This window comes from Pipistrellus hanaki, assembly GCF_964339955.1.
Source record: "Pipistrellus hanaki genome assembly, chromosome: 10".
Classification (NCBI taxonomy): Eukaryota; Metazoa; Chordata; class Mammalia; order Chiroptera; family Vespertilionidae; genus Pipistrellus; species Pipistrellus hanaki.
The window spans coordinates 36,735,500-36,757,987 of NC_140512.1; the positions used below are offsets into that span (position 1 = coordinate 36,735,500).

At 34.4% G+C, this 22,488-nt stretch overlaps 1 protein-coding gene across 2 annotated transcripts in view; it reads right to left on the reverse strand.

Annotated features, from left to right (window-relative positions):
- The window catches only part of AGMO (alkylglycerol monooxygenase), a 260,218-nt gene that overhangs the window by 133,023 nt on the left and 104,707 nt on the right, over positions 1-22,488 (reverse strand). For both annotated transcript variants that reach the window (XM_084897113.1, XM_084897114.1), the window contains exon 5: positions 13,320-13,415. In XM_084897113.1, coding sequence (XP_084753239.1) covers positions 13,320-13,415 — 96 coding nt within the window. The remainder of the gene's footprint in view (positions 1-13,319; positions 13,416-22,488) is intronic.

Sequence of the window (22,488 nt, forward strand, 5' to 3'; positions counted from 1 at the left end):
TAAATTTAAATGTATTAATTTAAATTATGAAATTTTAGAATGTACAGAGGATTTAAAATAATATAGTCTACTATTCTATTATTTTAAAAAGCATAAAAATGAAGCTCACAGAAATTAAATTTCTAATGCAAGTTTAAAGAGCTTGGGAGGAAGCCCTAGAGTTGTTTCTGTTTTAGTTCAGGAATCGTTCTAGTTTTCTATCATTCTGCTTTTAAGAGGCTTAGAAATTTTTCTATCAAATAAAAGTAATTTACTATTTTAGAACTTTAATGGAAAATAATGACCAAATACTTTTTGACTACATTTCCATTAAAATGAACCCCAGAATTTACAAAGACTGCAGGGATTTCAGCTTCTATACTGCCTCTCGTGGTATGTTAGGCACTTTTGGTGTCTTAGGTCTTTGAAGCAATGCAGCCTGTAGTTTTCTCTTAAGGTTTTATAACCTGAAGACCAGGTTATAAAACTTGCCTAGAATGATTTATTATAAAAGTATTTGATTTTACACAGTTCTTAATTATTTTTCTTATTCTTCTTATTGGGAACCATTGACTGGTTCAATTTATGTAGGTCAGTTAAGAATACAGAAACAACCAATGGTCAAGTTGAAGAACAAGCCACTTTTAACAAAAATATTCAGTTAATTCAAGACAAAAAGTATTTTCTTTGTCTGAATTGCTTTGAAAATTGCCTCTTCGCACTTCACTATGGCTACTGAAGTTGAGAAAAGAAATTCTAAATACAATTTAAAAAAAACCCTCTTATTTCTATTGTTTTGTTTAATTTTAGACTAATAGTGGGAATGTTGAATTATCTGCAAATTGGCACTAAAAACACTGGAACATATTATTGAAAGGCCATAGGAATATTTATAAGTACTTTTCAGAGAGAAGGCAGATGCTTACACTTAATTGCAATGTTATTTCCAAATAAGAGATGCTTACACATATTCATGCTTCCTGTCTGAGAGGGAAAAATCATAATGGGGAAAATATGTCCTCAGAAGCGTGTGCTTTACAGAATCCTCATTATAAAGACGAATGTGCTAACAATATGATAAATGCTAAGGAGTGACTGGGTTGGGGGTGAAGTGAAATAAAATCTCCATAGTAGGAAAATCCCTGCATTCAGATGAGCATAGGTTAGAGTGATGACATTGACTCTAACTAGTCAAGACTTTTCTTCACAGCATCATGTATGATTGATGTTCCAGAGGGACCCATACCATTGTGGGCCTCCATGTTTCACTGCAGTAAGTATTTAAGGGAAATACTAAACCAGCTCCTAATACATTTATCATCCGATATAAAAATCATGGTTATGTTTTACTGAGCTGAGAAAGATGTGCTTGAAGTGCAGTGTGAAAATGACAAAAGTTTTCAGGTAAATCAGTGGCAATGTTCAATGCAAACCCAAACTAAAATGAAATAGACTAATAGCTATACCATGATTAGCTGTTTTTTCTGGTCAAATTTTCTTCCTTTCTTTTTTCTTTCCTTCTTCTCTCTGTCCCTTTCTTCCTTCTTCCCATCCCCTTCCCTTTCTTCCTCTCCTCTCCCCTCCTCTCCTCCTTCTCTCCTCCTTCCTTTCTTTCTTCTTCTTCTCTCCTTGCTCTCGCTGCTATTCTTTCCTTTTTTTTTTTAATCTCTTTATCTAATCATGTGTGCATGTGCATCTGTGTGCAAAAAATTAGAGAGTACTTTATTTGGAAAGATCTTTATAATCAAATATAAGCTCATACATATCTTTTTGGAATTTAAGTTGGTTATAACTATTTCTATGACCTTTCAATTATATATTCCACTTGTTAATTCTATTTACATATAGAAACCCTGTATATTAATGTGTTATTAATATATATTAATAAAACATGTATGTTAATATACATTAATATAAATAAAATGTGTATGTTAATACATATTAACATGTTAATACATATTAACATGTTAATATGTATTAACATATTTATTATATTTTGAATATCTACTCATGTGCCAATCAACAATTATTTTAAGTACCAAACTACCAATAAAAGTTTCTCTTACCATTACAAATGTTTAAAATGATTAAAACCTGTATTTATACACTTTTATCAAAGCCTCTTATTAAAAGCTACTTCCATAATAAGCAGAGCAAGAAATCTCTTGTTAGCCAGTTCATTCACTCAGCAAACATTTACTGAATTTCTATGGAACTTAATAGGTTTTAGAAATAAAAATGAATACAGCAATAAATATTTAAAATAAATAACCAGGAAGATTATTTACAGTCCATTGGACTCTTCAGTGGATAGATAAAACTATTCAGAAAAAAAGCTTTTACAAAAAAGGTTATTTTTAAAAATTATTATTTTTTAGTGGAAGGATGAGAAAATCAGTTTTTTTCTTTTTAAATTACTAAATTGTACAGAACAGATATCTGAATTTCTAACCAATTTGAATTTATTATTGGCACAATAATTATCTAACAAGAAGCAGGGGTTTCAATATATAGTGATGGAAGGAGATTGATTTTGGGTGGTAAATATACGATATAATATACAGATGATGTATTATAGAATTGTACACTTGAAACCTAAATAATTTTATTAGCCAATGCCAGCCCAAATAATTTTAATTTAAAAATAAAAATGTAAAAAAAATTAGCTTGTTTTCTAGGTCAAAAGCTGAAATTATCTTTAGTAAAAATATATGTTTTGTATAGCTCCCAATAGTGCAGCTTTGCAAAGAGTTTCATTGATTGTTTTTGGGGAATGCACACAAATTCTACCTTGTTTACAAATATCTTCAATTGACTATTTGGAAATCAAAATAACTTATGTGGGTTCAACTTATTCAATAGATATTTACTGAGTGCCCATCTTAAGATCTTTTTTTAAGGTTTTATTTACTTTTTAATTTTTTTATTGTTATTAATTTCAGAGTGCAAGGAAGATGGAGAGAGAAACAGAAACATCAATTAATAGAAATAAAATCATTGACTGGCTGCCTCCTGCATGCCCCTTACTGGGAATGGAGCCCACAACCCAGGAATATGTCCTGACCAAGAATGGAATTGTGGCCTCCTGATTCACAGTGGAATCTCAACCAGTTAGCCACATGGGCTGGACCTGTGTTAAAATTTCTTGAAAGATCACCATGTGGAACAATGGAAATTACCATTTAATAGCTGGTAATTTAATTATTAAGTTAAGGGAGAATGAGTGACAACATCAGATTTCATTATTTGAATATATGTAGGAATATATTTTTCACTCTAAAGATAATCTATAGCAATTCATGTAGTTTTAGAAAATGGATAAAAACCATGAACACTATAACATTAAATAATTGTACTTCTTGTTCTGAATTAGTGGATCTCTAAACATTAACCATTTTCCTTGTTAAAATCTTAATCAATCTGAACATTTATGGATAATTTATATTGTAGAGCATCTGGTGATAAAGTGTAAAAATAAAATCTTAATTACATCCCCCACTAGTTCTGCTGTGTTAATTCAAGACAACAACTCAAGTATTTAGACAGATGGCAGGGGCAGCCATATTAGCCTATGATTTCTCTATAGGGAAGCAAGATAAAGCAAAGCTAGTAGGATATGTGCTTGCCTGCCTACTTTCACACTTTGAAATCTTCAGCAAATGCTGATTTATTCACAGCCAAATGTTTTCCTATCTGATTAGGCAGTTTTCTACTTCAGTAAGCATGTAATATGGAGGTAGCTAAATTTCCACACTAAAGAGTGAAAAAACAATATTTTTAGTTTGGAAATAAAACAATCTGGAAGAATCCGGGCTGTTGGGATCATAGAGAGCTTCATAGGGAGTAAATTTCTGATGTATCTATACCACAGGGTTAACGAGTTAAAAGCTTAGTTTTAAGAAGAATGAGACTAGGCTATGTTTATACAATAAACAATAGTTTTAAATGACTGTATTTATAATAAATTATCTTGAAGGCTGATTCTTGTCACTTAACATTGAATTATTCCTCGAATATGAGGACAAGAGCTGGACAAGTTAGCATTTAAAAATAATTGTCTCAGCTTACATTTTGGATAACACTTTTGACTTTTCCTGGAAAAATGAATACAAGTAACTGCTGAATGTGTTCCTTCAAAGGGAGGTCGATTCCAAGTGACTGTTTTTTAAAAATACATATTAAATTGACAGAAGGAAAATGGTGAACATTCATAAGCATAACTATGTAAAACTTCATTTCTGTGACACCATTTTATATTTACCAGTTTGGACACTCAGTAAGAAAATGAACCACATTAGTAGTAATAATAGTCATAATAGCAGCATTTTGATAAAAGAAAGTGACTGTTAAATTGAGAGGTTAAGTAGTTTTTGTTCAATCCCATCCAGGTAGTTATATAATGCATTCTTCTAACATTCAACTCATTCTAAAACTCAGCACATTGTGGCTGCCATCATGAACAAATTTCCAATTTCAGGTGTTGCTTTGAGATTCATTAATCAACAAATGGTAATGGATTACCAGCCATATACCTGGCACTGTGTAAGCATTAGATACTTTTATGAATAAAACACATAAATCTGCATTTCAAATCTTATAATCTCATAGGCCAGATCTCCTGATTGTCACCTATTATAAAGTTTGATCTGTTAAAAACATTTGTATACTAATTTTTCAAAGTCAAATATAATAGAATGAATTAATTCTAAACCAGTAGGTTAGAACTTACAAATACTTGTTTTTCTTAAGTTCATTTACCCTATGTTCATTTGCATATTTTTCTTCTAAAGACTAGCTAAGGTGTATCATCTGTCCCCTTACCGCCTCGGGATTTTTCATTAATCAATACATCCTGTCTTAATCAGTTTGGGATATTATAACTAAATATAACAGGCTGGGAGGCTTAAACAACAATCATTTCTTTCCCACAGTAATGGAGGCTAGGAAGTCCAAGATCAAGGTGCCAGCATATTCAGTGTTTGGTGAGAATGGCCTGCCTGCTATATCATCTCTCTCTTAATGTCTCTTTTTAAAAAAGGTACTAATACCATCATGAGGGCTCCATTCTCATAACCCAATTATATGCCATCTCCAAATACCATTGAATGGGGGATGAGGGCTTAAACATGGATTTGGGAGGACACATAATTTAATTCTCTCAGATCCAAGACTTCGCTATGAGTATTTTCTTCACGTTCATTCTCCAATAAATGTAATATATATTATAAAGAATCTAGTTAACATGATCAATTAATTAATTAATTAATAATGTATTTGCTGATGGTTATTCAAGTTCAAGACAATAGGAAAGCAAAGATGAATAAAATATAGTATTTATCTTCAATAAGCTTACTGTCACCTTCTGTATTCAAACTTCAACAAGTCAATGTTAAATCTAATCCCTTTAGGGTGTTTGTTCAAATGGAGATTCTTAGTCTCACCAGAAATTTTGATTCTGAAAAAAGGTGACCATCATTCTTTATCTTGAGTAAGCACCCAGATAATTTTGATCCATGTGGTAATCACAAGAGTTATACTTGCTTCTATTCTAGCTCAGACTTTATGTACTAACTACAGGCCCGATTCATGACATTAGGGGAATGGTCCCTCAGCCCCCTGCCTGCACCCTCTGGTAGTCTGGGACCCCCCAGGGATCCAGCCTTAGTGCTGGATGAACAGTTAGACATCCTTAGTGCTGCCGTGGAGGCAGGGAGGCTCCTGCCACCACACTGTGCTCACCAGCCCTGGGCCCAGCTTCTGGCTAAGCAGTGCTCCCCCTGTGGGAGCACACTGACCACCAGGGGGCAGCTCTCGTGTTGAGCACCTGCCTCCTTCTAGTCAGTGATCATCACAGCAACCAGTCATTCTGATGTTCGGTTGATTTGCATATTAGCCTTTTCTTATATAGGATTCCAATTTGTAGTCTTTTTGGATTTTCTATAATAACTACCATTTACTGAAAGCATATAATTTCCAAGATTATACACTTAATATATACATAATTTCATTAATCCTCATAACCCTCCTATGGGGTGGGTGTGATTACTTTCACTTAACAGATTAGGAAGCAAGGTTAAAGAGTTCAAATAACTCTACTAAATATTCAGACCTACTCATAAAACAAACATTTCTTAATTTTCCACCTTTTAGGTTCTGGGAACACACTAATAGAGGATAGATTTACTTTTGATTACAAAATATATACTTTTAACCATTATGTCTTAGCCAATATGTTTGCTTTGTTCCAAAGATGACCTCCTCTCCAATTTTGATAAGCAGATCCCCATAATATATCTTGTGTCTAAAAGCCTCACATTCCAGCTCTTTCATAGCAGACATTTTTTTAAAATGTCCTATGACTTTTGAAACAATATATGGATGAGTTTCAGAAGCATCATAACATATTTTTTGAAGTTTTTTTCTTCCCCTTCAGGAAAGAGACACTAGAATCCAATAGACTCTTGAAGAAGACTGTAATCCTCAAAATGCCTCTCTGACACAGAGTAAGTGCTTATGCAATATTTTTGGAATATGTGTATTTCAAAGACATTTATGTATCCAATACATTTTATGCATGAACAAGCACAGTGGGAAAATTATTTTAAAATGAAGTGTATATCGCCGAAACCGGTTTGGCTCAGTGGTAGAGCGTCGGTCTGCGGACTGAAAGGTCCCAGGTTCGATTCCGGTCAAGGGCATGTACATTAGTTGCGGGCACATCCCCGGTAGGGGGTGTGCAAGAGGCAGCTGGTCGATGTTTGTCTCTCATCGACGTTTCTAGCTCTCTATCCCTCTCTCCTCCTCTCTGTAAAAAATCAATAAAATATATTTAAAAATAAAAATATAAAAAAAATAAAATGAAGTGTATAATAGAACAAAAGATCATTTATAAAGAGAATATGTATAGGATTTGAATTAAAGATAGTCCACAAAAGAGATAAAATTGATAAGGTGACAATAAGGTTTTATCTTGATGTTGACTTTAAGGAATAATGGAAGTAAAGAAGAGCAGCTGATTTGAGCCCTAATGAAGTACATTTTAGACATGTTGACTCAAGGTGGTGTCGAATGTTCCTGTGAATGTGTTAAGTGAGTCAGTGGAAACATTGATTGCAAATCCTTAAGAGAATTTACATTACAGCTATAGACTAAACATGAAATCACAGAGACAGTATAAAAATGGTGAAGTAGCCGAAACCGGTTTGGCTCAATGGATAGAGCGTCAGCTTGGGGACTGAAGGGTCCCGAGTTCTATTCCGGTCAAGGGCATGTACCTTGGTTGTGGGCATATCCCCAGTGAGGGGTGTGCAAGAGGCAGCTGATCGATGACTCTCTCTCATCGATGTTTCTGACTATCTCTCTCCCTTCCTCTCTGTACAAAATCAATTAAAAAAATATATTTTTAAAAAATGGGCATTTTCTTAAAAAAAAATGCTGAAGTAAATTATATTTTAAAGAAGGAAGAATAGTGAGAAGGGAGGATTGTAACTAGAAATATCCCAACATATTTTAAGGAAAAAACAGGGAGGGGAAGGGATAGGAGTAGGTACTTTTTGAATAAGAACTTAATAGAAAAAAAAGCATAAATTTGATTTTGTTAAAATAAACATTTTTCAAAAGCATATATTTTGAAATATAACTTCTTCCCCAAAATTCATTATAATTCCAAAAGATGCGTAAACATAACTGTTCAAAATGTACATGCTATAAGGAGATATGGTGTAAGTATATTCCATATATAAATACAAATATATACATATATAATATATTAATATCCAACACTGCTTTTTAGCTATCCAGGAACTCAGAGAATAATGGAAGAGACAGAATTAAGCAACAAATACAATATAGAATTAAATGTCATCACCATTAATTGGATTCTCTCCGTATGCAGGAACTAATGTGCTATTTCATTTATGTCCCTCAACAAACTCATGTTCTTAATCAGTAACTGCCAATATGGAAATAGCAATAAACACAGGAATAGTTTAAAGAAAAGTGCACTTAACTCTAGATGAAAAAGACATCCCAGAAGAAGTAGTAATTGAATTGTATTATGAAGAATGTTTGGAAAAAGAGCTTCCCAGAGAGAGCATATGCAAATACTCAGAATGAATAAGTATTTGGTATACTTTGGAAGTAAAAAACGGTGTGGTTTAACTGGACCAGCTAATGGGATGAGAATGGAGGGGTAAGCAAAGCTTATATTTAAGGGCCCCGAAACTTATTGCTGAATTTTAGGTGTTTGATTTTATCTGGTAGGCAATAGAACCATCTGAAATCTCCTATTGCTGATGTTTATTCACATGTTAGGAGTGTTTAATCATTGGCTCCTAAAATGATCATCCCAGTTTATGTATTGAGATATAAGGGAGAGAAAAAAGAGTTTATAGAAATAGAAAATAAATAGAATTCTATTGTAACCAACTATGTAATTAATGATAGGCCCATAAATTAAGGTGAGGCAATGAAAACGGAAAGGGAAAGAGAGATTAAAGAGTATTTTAAGAGGAAAACTCAAGTGTATAATGAATAATTTAAGAGAGTATATAGCTGTGCTATTAACAATTATGCCAGGAAAATAGGCATATATGGGGGCAGTTCTGGACAAACTAGGAATTCTCTAAGAAATGTAAATGATACTATATTCAGATGAGGAAAGAGAGATAATTATTATTGAATCATGGATCTACTACCATTTAGTTGCAACAACATTAGATAATTTCCTTAATCTTTACATAGTTTCAATGTCCTCACTTTGAATTGAGGTCATAAGGTTGTATGATAATTAATTAAGTAGCTTTTGTGAAATCATAGTCTAGTGACTGACACACAATCTAATCTATATAGGTACTTGCTCTTAAAAGAGAAAACACTTTTATGAAGAAGAATTTGAGTTGAAACTTCAAAAACATAGAATAGCAACGTGTAGAAAATATGAAAGTGAGAGAAACTATTATTACACATCAGATATATATGGGAAATGGAAATGGTCTAGCTTGATTGAATTCCAAAGAATGTAAAGTAATGGCATGTGCATCAAGAGAAGGCAGTGCATGAAAAAAACATGAAATGTAAAAAAAATTTAGACTTTTATTTAGCAAGCAATAGAACATCACCAAATGCTGTATAGTGAGATTAGCCTCAGAGAATAAATTTGAAGAACAAGTAGATGTGTATAGAAGTTACACGATAATTTGGAACAGGCAAGATTACACCTCATTTCTGTGTTAACTAACCCACAGCCTTGATCTTTCCACTATGCCATATAGGATTTTTATGAACCCTGTTCTTATCTATGAAGATATACTAAATAAATTACATTGTTTGAAGAGTAAATGCAATGGGTGAGTAATGGCCAAAATGCAAGCACTGAAACCAACCATGTTACCTATATAAACTGTAGGACCACAATATTCTTAGCTTTTAAACGGACAGTGTTTGTTACAGAGTTGGTGAATATAAAAATTCCAGTTTTCCGAAATTGTCTATTAAATTTCTGCAATGGTTTCCTGCTACATGTACTTCTACATGTCCCCTTAAAATAAAACCCCATTAACTGAAGTTACTTGAATTTATATTCATTCTTTATAACCTGTAAAAGTTTAATTGGTCTCTAGTGATTCAAATTACTTTATGGACATGAAATACAACATTTTTTGCTTGGAACATACTGGATGCTTAACACATAGTGGCAATTTTATTATAACATTAAGATCAGAAATGAACCATCTACAGGGAAGCTTTATAATGTAGTGGGTAAGAGCAAAGAATATGGATCTTGACTACCCATTACAAAACCTGGCTTTGACATTTACTTATGAAATCCAGGGTAAGTTACTTGTATATTTAATTTTTAATTTTTAATCCTTACCTGGCAATATTTTTCCATTGATTTTTTAGAGAAAGTAGGAGACTGAGGGAAATATCAATGTGAGAGAAATACATTGATTTATTGCCTCCTGCATGTGCCCCAACCAGGACCTGGGCTGGGGAGGAGCCTGCAACCAAGGTACATGCCCTTGACCAGAACTGAACCCCAAATCCTTCTGTCCACAGGCCAATGGCTCTATCCACTGAGCCAAACCAGCTAGGGCTAAATTTCCTAAATATTTGCTCATGTTGCTACTAGTCTATTGTTTTGTTGCCATAGAGCTACATTTTCCTCTTCCTTCCTATATGTCCTAGCTTCTGCAATTTCTGGTTTCTCTTGTCACTTCAGTTATATTGCCTCATTGCTCTACTGCACATTCCATTTGCTTTCTAATTCTGAACACTGCATTTCTGCAATACTCCTATGCTCTAATTTCTATTGATCCTACATATAGGTCTAACATAAATACATCCTCAGTGAACGATATGATTGGGAGAGTTGGTAGAGTATAAAGATTGTTAATGAAAAGAATTTGTTTTCTTCAGAGTTTGTTCATTTTCAGTGATGGCAATCTTTGTGTTTGGTGGATAAGGTTGACAAAGAAGTATTCAAATAGAATGACTGTCCTAAAGAATGTGATACAATGAAGGGGAAAGGGATAGAGTTCAAAAAGAAAAATTCTAGTCTCATTAATATAGGGGTCTGAGATGGAATTTTGATCTACGGACTGGAAATTTAAAGTGGGACCCCTCTCATGGAACCACAGAGGGAGGAACCACACTATCTGCACACAAATCTCTCTCAATTTAGCACTATACAGATCATTTAATTACATGGTGCAAATATTCAATACCAAATAATTATTTATGTTACATTTCTCTGCCCAAGAATTATCTTATATGTACATGAACATATGACAGTAAATTTAAGATAACTGAAAGGTTATAGATAATGATACTATTACTTCTGTATTGTAGAAATCAGCTAACACCCAAATATCTAATATATCTAAAATAGTTATAACATTCCACACTTATTACATTCAAAACGATTTTGATTGCTTTTAGTATACTCACAAGGAAAGAGTAGAACTATATGCTGCAGATATTTCAAATGAATGAATAAACAAAAATGTAGTCATAAAAATTAAGAAAGAGTATAGTTTCAAGCAAAATTTTTATAACTTTCAAAAGAGAGGAAGGAAAGAGACAGTGTTGTTTCTTCATTAAAGTAACCCAAAAGTAAACAAAAATTGTCCTATTTTTTCTTTCATATAGAATCCTAGCCTGATTGATGGAAGGGAATGAACTTCTCTTCACTTTTCGAAAATCAGTACCTCCTTCAGGCCAGATTCCCTTCCAAGTGAGAACTGATTTTATGGAGGTCAGCAGAAGTGAAACAACTATAAGAGTCAAATTTCCATTCAGGAATGTGCAGACTTTGGCCAACACTGTCATGTCTATGGCTCACATATTGTTTCTGTGAATTAACCACCAAGTAGGATGCCTGAAATGAAGCAGTGCTCAAGTGGCCTAAAGAGGCATAAAGTATTTTTTTAGACTGAGGTAATTGTTTTCAAATTTTATTTTTAAATCGAATGTGTATTAACCTTTAACTGAAAAAGTAGAGAAAGCACATGATAAGAATAATTTGTTAAAGGCTGTCTTTTCCCCACTCTATTTCACTTGCCCCTTTCTCTAAAAGCAGCCACTGATACAAATATCCTGATTTTATTTCCTAAATTATTTTATTATTTGTAAATAAATGGTAAATGCTGTCTATAGCAATAATGTAATTAAACACACAGTTGCAAATAAAACACCCTTAGAAATATATTCACAGCTAGTAATATAACTTAAAATTCCAAGATCCAAATCCAAATCTTAATTTCAGAAAGTGTGCTCTTGCTTCTTGTGCAGCTCAACTGTAGTAACTACACATTGTACAGTACAATCAAAAGCATGGTGTATAATACAAGTGAGAATTCTGATGCATTGCTTTTGAGTTGGAAGTGAAGCCACCTGAAATTTCTGAGCTTGAAAGAAATGCCTCATCAATGGCTTTCCTCCACTCTCCCTTTCTTCCTAAGATGGTACTCAAGCCCTGGCTCATGATCCTCTTATAGCGATACAGGAAAAGGCAGACTTTACTTAGGCACCATTGTTCTGTATCCAAACTAATTCATGAACCCAACACATGGTATAACCTGGAGCAGAGCTGTTATAAAAATGTAATTCTCCTTTATCCCCTCCATGTAAATCATCAGAAAGCTTCCCTCAGTGATTTAAACAAATTTGGTCTTTGACCTCTAGAGTCAGAATTGACCTCAACAACTCTTTCAGATGGTTATAATATTGGCTGTTTGATGTATGTCAACTACCATAAAATCCAATGCTATTTCATAACAGATCTTCTAATAATGCCACATATGCCCAAAGTCATGGTAACAGTCTCTCTATTCCAAGCAAGTCAGTAGCATGAAATACTGCAGATTAATGAAATAATGCTCTTTGTTGCATCAAGCTTTGGCAACTAATGCAGCTGTGATTTGCGGTATTGTTCAACCAGTTGCAACACCTGTCAATGTGCTTCCTATAGAACTTCAAAAGACCTCCAATAAATACCAAATGCTTGAAAGGGTTCTCATGTGTATAAGTAAGAAGTTTTCTGCATCTGTGATTTTTGTGGTACTTAACAACCAGTTCAGTACAATAGTTCATAAACCAATCAGTTCCATAATGATCTTTCTACAAACATTCAAGTCTGATAATTTGAGGTATCACAGAAGATCCAAGAAATTACATTTGTTCATTTTTCTGGTGGGAAAACACCTACCCTAACAATATATTGAACACCTTTTAAATAAAATTCAAACTCTAAAATTGAAGCAAGATTTCCAAACAAAAAATAGTTTTGTAATTTTTTTAGGCATTAAAATTTTGTCAAGGAATTTTATAAAGAACTTCCCACTTATATAATGTATAAATATTATATATTTATATATGTAATTAAATACATATTAATATATAATACTAAGTTATATTATGGAATAATTTATAACAATATTTATATGTAGATATTATATATATATATATATTTAGAAGAATACATAAATTATATATATATAAATTTATATCTTTATATTAAAATAAATTTCAACATCTTTTGGCAAACAATGTTTAATAAACTGCAATACAGGAAGATATTGTATTGAATAAAGTATTAAAATGTTTTGGTACTTAATAGTTCAAAAATGGTTTTATTTAATTGAGACCAACTGGCCTCATTGCTTCTTATAAACTTTGCAATATATATTCAGTAAAAAGGAATAAAAATGAACAGATGTTTCTCCTTAAAGAATGCAGACAAAGATTTTCTTACACAATAAATCAGCTGCTAGTAGATTTCCAGGACCTTGCTGCAGGCTAGTTAGGTATAAAACTTAAACAACAAAAAAAGGATTTACCTCTGTGTGGATCCAAAACTGGTAGAGGAGATTGAACTGAAGATGAACAGCATATACCGAAGGTGGCACAAAGAGGGCCAGGGGAGTGTAGAATATCTGAAATATTAAAAAATTTTAAAATTTGCACATATTATTTCTAAACATAACATATATTATTACTAATGGTTGAACATCTGAGTATACACTTCAGCAAATATATCTCATCCTTTTACAAATTTACCTTATTTCTTGTGTTTTATTGTCATGTTTGACTTTGCAACATTAATTTTCCACATGGTGATAAAGTTGGAGACATATTAGAGTTAAGTTCACTTGGAGCTGTTTTGCACCTCGAGTTGTCTAGTTAAAATACCATCCATGGTGTGTTATATCCTTAATCCTCAGAAGACTAGATATACTTCCTGGACTTAAAGAGATTTTCTATACAGACACAAACACTCAGTTTTTTTAAGTAAAAGAAATGCAGGATCATTACCTTCATACCTCGGCAGTTCCCAATGTCTGTATTATAATCTGGCATTTTTAGTAGTAACATGAAATTATAATAAAAAAGTGATTTTATGCCGAAATCAGTTTGGCTCAGTGGATAGAGCGTCGGCCTGTGGACTGGAGGGTCCCAGGTTCGATTCTGGTCAGGGGCATGTGCCTTGGTTGCGGGCACATCCCCGGTGGGAGGTGTGTAGGAGGCGGCTGATTGATGTTTCTCTCTCATTGATGTTTCTAAGTCTCTATTTCTCTCTCTTCCTCTCTGTAAAAAATCAATAAAATATTTTTTAAAGTGATTTTATATCAAGAGAGGGTAAAATAAATTTGCCCTTTCAGATTTGTTTTTTATGTAGTTGATTGAGGGTACAATATAGTCTAATTTTTCTAAAGTTAGCAAGTCAGAGTCTATGATATAGTGGGGTAGTGGAAACAAATTTTAAAGTTGAATATTTCCTAACAGATGGAAATATCTCTGCCTTAAAAAAACAAATTATGCTTAAACCGCATAGCTGGTTAGAATCAACTAATAAACACAATCTGCTGTATTATCCTAATGACTTTGATCCCCAAGAGTGGTTTCATGTTGTAAGAAAACATCTTATTAAATAAAAACACTAAACAACCAAATAGGAATGAAAAGAAGCTGACTTCTCTTTATGTTTTGTATTTTGTAGAGTTAACATTTCCAACATTCTAGATATTTAAAAATATTTCTTCTGAATTTTAAAATTTTATTTCTAAATTATTTTAAAGGTTTTGTTCTCAATTAGGCCAGATATATTTCAACAATGTTTAGTAATGATTATGTAGTAGAAATTAGTCATTTACATAAACTCTTCTGGCTTTTGGTTCTAAAGGTAAGCCATGAAAAATCTCAACTGTCATAACAAACAGGATCAGTTTCATAATTTATAAATGCACCATCAAGGAATTAATTAGATTAGTGAGCAACAAAAAAAGAATTGGGCTCTTTAAGATATGCACTTTTAAGCTTTGGTTCTACTACAGAATCTCTCTATGACATTCACAAAAGTTCTTAAAACTTCTAGGCTTCAGTTTCCTCAAATGCATTGGGAAGACGAAAAGCATTTGAAATTTAGCCATCCTTTTGGTTCCAAAAGATCTGTTATACTGTAATATGACTTTCTTTGTAATATATAAAAACAGTTCTCTTACAATAGGTTCATAAAACTATTTAAACACATATATGATCTATGATATAAGTACTTTGAGTTAAGGAGTATTTCGCAATCTTCAAGATGTGAGTAAAAATGTAAGACAACTTGGATTCTTAATAAATAGTCTATTTGGAAAGAGAGTGCATACCAGATGAATATTCATTATAATACCCCAAAGTATGGAGAAATAGTCCTTTGAGATAGTAACAGCAATTATGGAAAAGGGTGTTCTATGCTCATATAAATTGTGAAGTGGTGAGTTAAACAAGTGGAGTTCAGCGCAGAACTTCTCAGAGCCTTTACCACTCTGTCATCAACCACAAGCCAGTTACCCTATAGAATACTTTCTTAATAAGATTTCCATAGGATTGGATTTCCTAAAAACACACTTGAGGAAACAATGTCTCGATTCTTACAAATCATTAAATATATGAACTGACAATTAGAAAAATGAACTCAGCATGAATGTCAGAAAATCACCTTTCTAATAAGAAATAAAGAAAGGAAGTAAGGTCAGAGAGTGACATGAATCACATGAAATTTAAATTATTGTGATTAACATAGTACTGTAAAAAATAATCTAATGATATAATCGAAATTCTAATTCCTATAGCTTGGTAATGTCATTGAGGTCTGAGGATTATCACTATCTTCTCTACCTCCCATCTTTGCTTTCCCAAATTCTCTATGGTTTTTAAAACCAATTTAAATGCCCCTTCCATCAGAAAGCCTCAACTGGTACTAATTTTGACAGAATAAATTTCTCCTCCTTCAAACTTAAACTCTCAGAACCTGCCAGGAGACATTATACTATTTAACAAATATATCAATTTCTGACATGCATCCAAACTCATGTCATTCTCATTCCAAGGTTCTTAAGGTTACACTGGTCCACCGTACGTTATTTTATTATATTTTTATGGAAGTCATATCTAATACGTTATTTTTTCATAAATGAATTTTAAGTAATGTTTATTGTTGAAAATATTACATATGTTCCTTTTGTCCCCATTGACCCATTCAAGCTGCCCCCACCCTGCCCCCCCAACCCAGCCACAGCCCTTCATCACCCTACTGTCTGTGTCCCTGGGTTAAGCATATATGCATACAAATTCTTTGGTTGATCTCACCCACACCACCTTCCCTCTAAGATTCAAAAGTCTGCCATGCCTCTATGTCTCTGGATCTATTTTGTTCATCAGTTTATTTTGTTCATTAGATTCCACATATGACTGAGATCATGTGATACTTATCTTTCTCTGACTGGCTTAAAGGAGAGGAATAACCCAGACCTGTGTGTGTGTGTGTGTGTGTGTGTGTGTGTGTGTGTGTGTGTGGAGGAGGAGGAGGAATAGGATAAGCCTCAGGGTGACCTCAGGCTAAAGGAGACAAAAGATGAATGTTTTAGTCTATTCCTCAAGTGAAGGAGGAAGGTGGGGTTGTGCAAGAAACAATACTGCATTTAGGGGGAAACGTAAGTTTTTTGGCCTTGCTGAAGGTATTGGAGAATGTGGCAAGAGACTATTTGGGATCATGAGACTCATATATAAATCTCAAGGAATCCATGAACATCTTTGATATCACCAAAAGAAAGTATAAGTTTATGTTCATGAGGGAATGTGCAATTTTTTAAAAGAAACATTCCACATCTTTCATCAGGGAGTCTGTGATAAAGATAATTTAGACATCAGTCAAACCAAAGGAAAAGCCTTTTAATGCCATTCTAAGGATACTGAATTTATCATAGGCTAGGAAGGTGCAGTTAATGGTGTTTTTAAAGCTTGTCATAAATATAAAAATGGATTTGAAATCTATTTTAATAGCCCAGTGAAAGATCATGCACATTTAACTACAAAAGTAGGTGGGGGAGGGAGAGGCAGAATACTAAAAGAGATCTAACTACTTAAACATAGAAGATTAGAGGGACAGAAGAGTATCAGAAGACACACAGATTTCTGGCTTATTTTTTGCAGGATATTCACCAAAACATTGAACAGGAGGAAGAAAGGGTTATAAAATTCAACTTAGGAAATGTTTTGTTGGAGTCCTTATAGTACTAGTATATCCCAAGGAGGCTGTTGAGTAAGCAAATACGTTGTGCAAATATCAATTGAACTAAAAATGACACTGAATTTGCAGATGTGGATCAGTGGGGCAGTAGGTCTAGGATCCAGACCTAAGGAAGTTTAAAAATCACTCAGAGAAACTAATGGACTAGAGGAAGATATTACTTATTTCTTTCTTGAACCAGGAAGGAGTGAGGTGGAGGTATCCCTTGGAAAGAACATGTGGATGAGCAATGAGTTTCAATTTTTAAATGTGGAAGATGTTAGTATATTTATGTTGTATTCAGAAGGAACAAGGTGGGAAGAAGAGGGACAAATGCCAAAAGTAGCTGATCAGTCAAAGACCAAGAAAGGAACTAAGATAGAAGCAATGTCATAATCGAAGAACTAGACCTGCTGAAGAGAAGCGAACATTGTCTATAAAAGTAGATAAATATCACATGATCTTACACATATTTAGAATATAATGAACAACATAAACTGATGAACAAAAATAGATCCAGAGACAAGGTAATACTGAATTGACCATCCAACCTCAGAGAAAAGGCAGGGGAGGGAGGTGAGGGTTATAGATCAACTAAAGGACTTTTATGCATACATATTAGCATAAACAAGGGACGCAGACACTGAGGCGGTGGGGGCTTGTCCTGGGGGGTGGGAGTGGCCCAGGGGTGTTAATCGGGGGGGGGGGTGACATATGTAATATTTTAAAATGTTTTAAACAATAAAAAATATTTTAAGCAATAAAATTTTTAAACAACTTTTAAACAATAAAAAATGAGGTATATATGTATGTACTTACATGAGAAAAGCTCCAATAGAAATATAATGTGAGCCACATATGTAATTTTTTAAATTTATTAGTAGCCATGTAAAAATTATTTTAAAAAGAAAACAGTGAAAATAAAAAAAAGCAGAGGTAAGAAACTACATGTACTTATAAATTCACAAATCTCAATGAAGATATCTGGACAGTAATTAGAGAGTGGGAAAACCTCACATTTCTCTGTGAAGTTCGAGACATCCATTGGCTGACAGAAAGAGAGTTCTGGCAAGGCTCCTCCTGGGCAGGCAGAAGGCTCCCATGTCCTTTGGTGAGCAGCACGGACAGCGCAGCCGTATCTGGAAGCCATACACGGAGGAGCACTGCACTGCCCAGCTGGTGCTGGAGGACACCGTGGCCCTCAACAGTCAGGGTGTGGGAGTGAAGTAGGTGGGTGACTGAATTCAAGCCCAGCTTGGGGAGTTCAGTGCAGATGTAACTGAAGGCAGGGGACTGTCCAAAATCTTGGAAATCAGGTTGAGGGAAGTAGGAAATGAAGCCATGAAGCATGACAACTGAGGGAAAAAGCAGCTTGAGAGAGAAAAGCTGCCCATGAAGAAGCTGCTAAGCATAAAAGTTGAAGTTCAGTGATTAATTAATTTTAAAAAAATGAAAAAATTATCTCTAAGCTCTAGGACTAATGTCCATATTATTTTAATAAAGTAATTTAACGTTACTAATATCTGCGCATCTATGATTCTCATTTTTTAATGACATTAACTTTAGAGACAAATTTTTCTTCATAACTGAGAGGAAAAAAAGATTGAGTAAGCAAGCAACTATCCCACATTTCTTAAGTCTATGTTTAATAGTGACACAGAGCCCAATTTTCTGGTTGCACATAGAAAGTAGTGATCTCTATCATTAAAACACATTTTAAATTATACTTTTGGAATAAGTATTTAGGCCCATCTTTCTGTTCCCATGTCTATGGGTGTATCCATTTCCTCTTTTGTTCATTCCACCTTCTCATACATCCTGTATTCTAACCATAATCATACTGTTACACGTTGAATTGTGACTCCCAAGAAGACATAGAACCTCCACTCCCTACGAATGTAACCTTATTTGCAAATAGGATCTGTATGGAGGTGAATAGTGTGGTGAAGGCCGGGGGCGAGGGGGGAAGGTGGAGGGGATCAGTGGGGAGGGAAGGAAAGGGAGATATATTTAATACATCTTCTATATAATAAAGAGGTAATATGCAAATTGACCCTCACACCCTCCACAAGATGGCCACCCCCATGTGGTCAAAGATGGCCGGCCACAAGATGGCCAGCAGGGGAGGGAAGTGTGGGCAATCAGGCCAGCACGGGAGGGCAATTAGGGGTGACCAGGCCATTAGGAGAGGGCAGTTGCGGGGGGGGACCCAGGCTGACAGGGGAGGGCAGTTGGGGGCACCACGCCTGAAGGGGAGGACAGCTAGGGACAACCAAGCTGGCAGGGAGGGCAATTGGGGGGAATAGGCCTCCAAGGAAGGGCAGTTGGGGGTGACCAGGCCAGCAATTGGAGGCGACCATGCCAGCAGGGGAGGGCAGTTGGGGGCAACTGGGCTGGCAGGGGAGCAGTTAGGCTTTCGATCAGGCTGGCAATGGAGTGGTTAGGGGGTGATCAGGCTGGCAGGCAGGCTAGCAGTTGGGAGCCAGCAGTTCCGGAATATGAGATGGAAATCCCCTAAGGGGTCCCAGATTGGAGAGGGTGCAGGCTGGACTAAGGGCCACTTACACCCCCCCTCCCTTCTGCCCCCCAGTGCATAAATTTCATGCACTGAGCTTCTATTTCAATGATAAAGATACTTTTTTTTTTTAAGTGAGGCAATTAGTGTGGTATTAAATCAATGATGGGTTTCTTTATAAAAAGGGGGAAATTTAAACACAGAGACATATATGCACATAAGAAGAAAGCCATGTGAAGATGAAGGCAGAGATCAGGGTGATGAATCTACAAGCCAAGAAACACCTAAAATTGCCATCAACCCACCAAAAGCTAGGAGAGAGGCATGGAACTAATTTTTCCTCACAGCCCCCAGAAGGAACCAACCCTGTCGACACCTCAGTCTCAGATTTTCAGTCTCCAGAACTGTGAGACAATAAATTCTTCTTGTCACCCAGTTTTTGGAACTTTGTACGGCAGCCCCAGAAGACAAATGCCCCCCAAAAGTAATACACCTACCATACATTTTATTTCTCATTCCCTAAATTTATCATATTTTTTCATTATTTTGTGTTTTTACAGATATTCTCTTTCTACAATATTGTTTCATTTACAACACCATCCAAGGTAAAATTTTACTCTTCTTACAGATTGGGGTCAAGCATCCTTTCTTTTGTGATGCTTCCCTGGGTAATCAGAGCAGACAGTTTTCTCTGGAATCTTAATAAGCTTTATTACAAGGCAGTTGACCTGCTTGAATCCCTCCAAGGACAGCAATCACCTTAAGAACAGAAGTTCATGTCTTCTCATTATATCTCCTATCTCTGCCACCATGACTGGCTCCACCAGTCAAGACTGTATACTGGGGGGGAAAATGAATGGATGCACTTCTCAAAATAAGAACATGTAAAAGGAGTTGAATATTTTAGCCATTTGTGCATTGTTTAAAAGTGACAATAGGCCCTAGCTGGTCTGGCTCAGTGGATAGAGTGTCAGCTCATTGACTGAAGGGTCCTGATTCCATTCTGGTTTAGGGTAGGTGCCTCAGTAGCAGGCTCAATGGCCAGCCCTGGACAGGGCATATGAAGGAGGCAACCAATTGAGGTGAGAAACTCCTCCTTCCACTTTCTCTAAAAAGTCAAAGGAAAAATATCCTCAGGTGAGGATTTACAACAAAAAAAGAAGTGACAGTAGGATAATGCTGTTTTATGTAGAGTTCTTCACTATGATTCCCCTTATTTAGCCTTCTTTATAAGGACCACAAATGACTAGCAGATTTACATAAAGAAAAACACTGAAACTCAGAATAATTTAATTTTTATCAAATTTCAAATTTTCCTGGTAAACTACAGAGTAATTTTCCTGATTCATGATAGAATAAGGGCTTTGAAAATGGTCAAGTCACAAACCTTGCTGAAACTGGGTTGGCTCAGTGGTAGAGCGTGGGTCTGCAGACTGAAAGGTCCCGGGTTCGATTCCGGTCAAGGGCATGTATGTTGGTTTCGGGCACATCCCCAGTAAGGGATGTGCAAGAGGCAGCTGGTTGATGTTTCTCTCTCATCGATGTTTCTAGCTCTCTATCTCTCTCCCTTCCTCTCTGTAAAAAATCAATAAAATATATTAAAAAAAAAAAAAAAAAGACACAAACCTGCAGAGGGCTTCACTTATTTTACTATGTGGGCATAAATTTTCTTATTAGCTGGTTTTGATTGGTGGTTGAATCTTGAAGAAGTAGTTATTCCTTTGAGTTCTGAAACAAGGTTCAAGGTTCTGAGACTTTTGTTTCTTTACTTCATGGGTTTGGGGAGAGGGGGGGTGTCAAGGCATGATTTCCTCCTATGTCATAAGACTTACTTAGAATTTTACCCTAAGTGCATTTGATTGTATTGTGTCAAAATTGTTAGTTTCTTGCGTCTTTATTTGCTCACATTTGTCAATATATAACTCCAACTTCCACATATTGAAAAATGCTTATATTGTTTGGCAGGAAGTATGATGTAATAAAAAGATATTAGATTTCACTAAAGGTTCCTCTATAGTCTTATATGCAATAAAAAACAATATTATACATGTGAATCATACTTGATATAGTTCAAAGAATTTCCACATTCTTTATTTAAGATAATCTTCAAAATAATAATATGACAAGGCAGAGCAAATATTAACTGTCCCATTTCATGTACAAAATATTGTGATTGAAACGTTAATTGACTGATTCAGAGTGGGCAAAGCTAGTTAATAACTAGGCTACAGCTGTGATCCAGATTTATTTATTCTTAGTAAATTGCTATCTACTATTTCTAAATATAATTAATATATTTTTTTAATTATGCTTAAAAATAGTATTATATATTTACATATTATCTAATTTATAGTAATAAAGGTTTATATTTATTGATGTTAAAAACTATATTTCTTTCCTTGATGGTGATTAAAATTTACTTCTTGTTACATTGTTAATATAATATAAACATATTTTTATAATTCCAACCTAGGAAGAAAACTATTTTAATCACTGAGAGATATTACAGAGCTAAAAATTACATTTAAGATTTACTTATTTAAAAATTAGTTATTTAAACAAATGTATTTATCATTAAATGCCTATGTTTTTAAGAGAAAACTCATTAAATGTAGTTTACTATTTCCCATTCAATAGCTTCATGTGTCACAAGTATGTTAAAATATATTAATTTTAATATAAGTATCTCACATATGCTCTAAATTTCTATTAAGTGAAAAATATTTAAAAGAATGAGAGATTTGAATTATTTTATACTATTATCAGTTTCACATTAGCTTAGCAAAATATTTCCCTTGACAAATTGTTTTTTGAAACTATACCCCTTTTATTTCATGTATCCATGCTATGTACAGTAATTGGTACTATAAGTGAGATATGTAAGCATCTTTAGAATGTCCCTCAATTTGGGTTTGACACTTTTCTTTGGTTTGACTGAGGT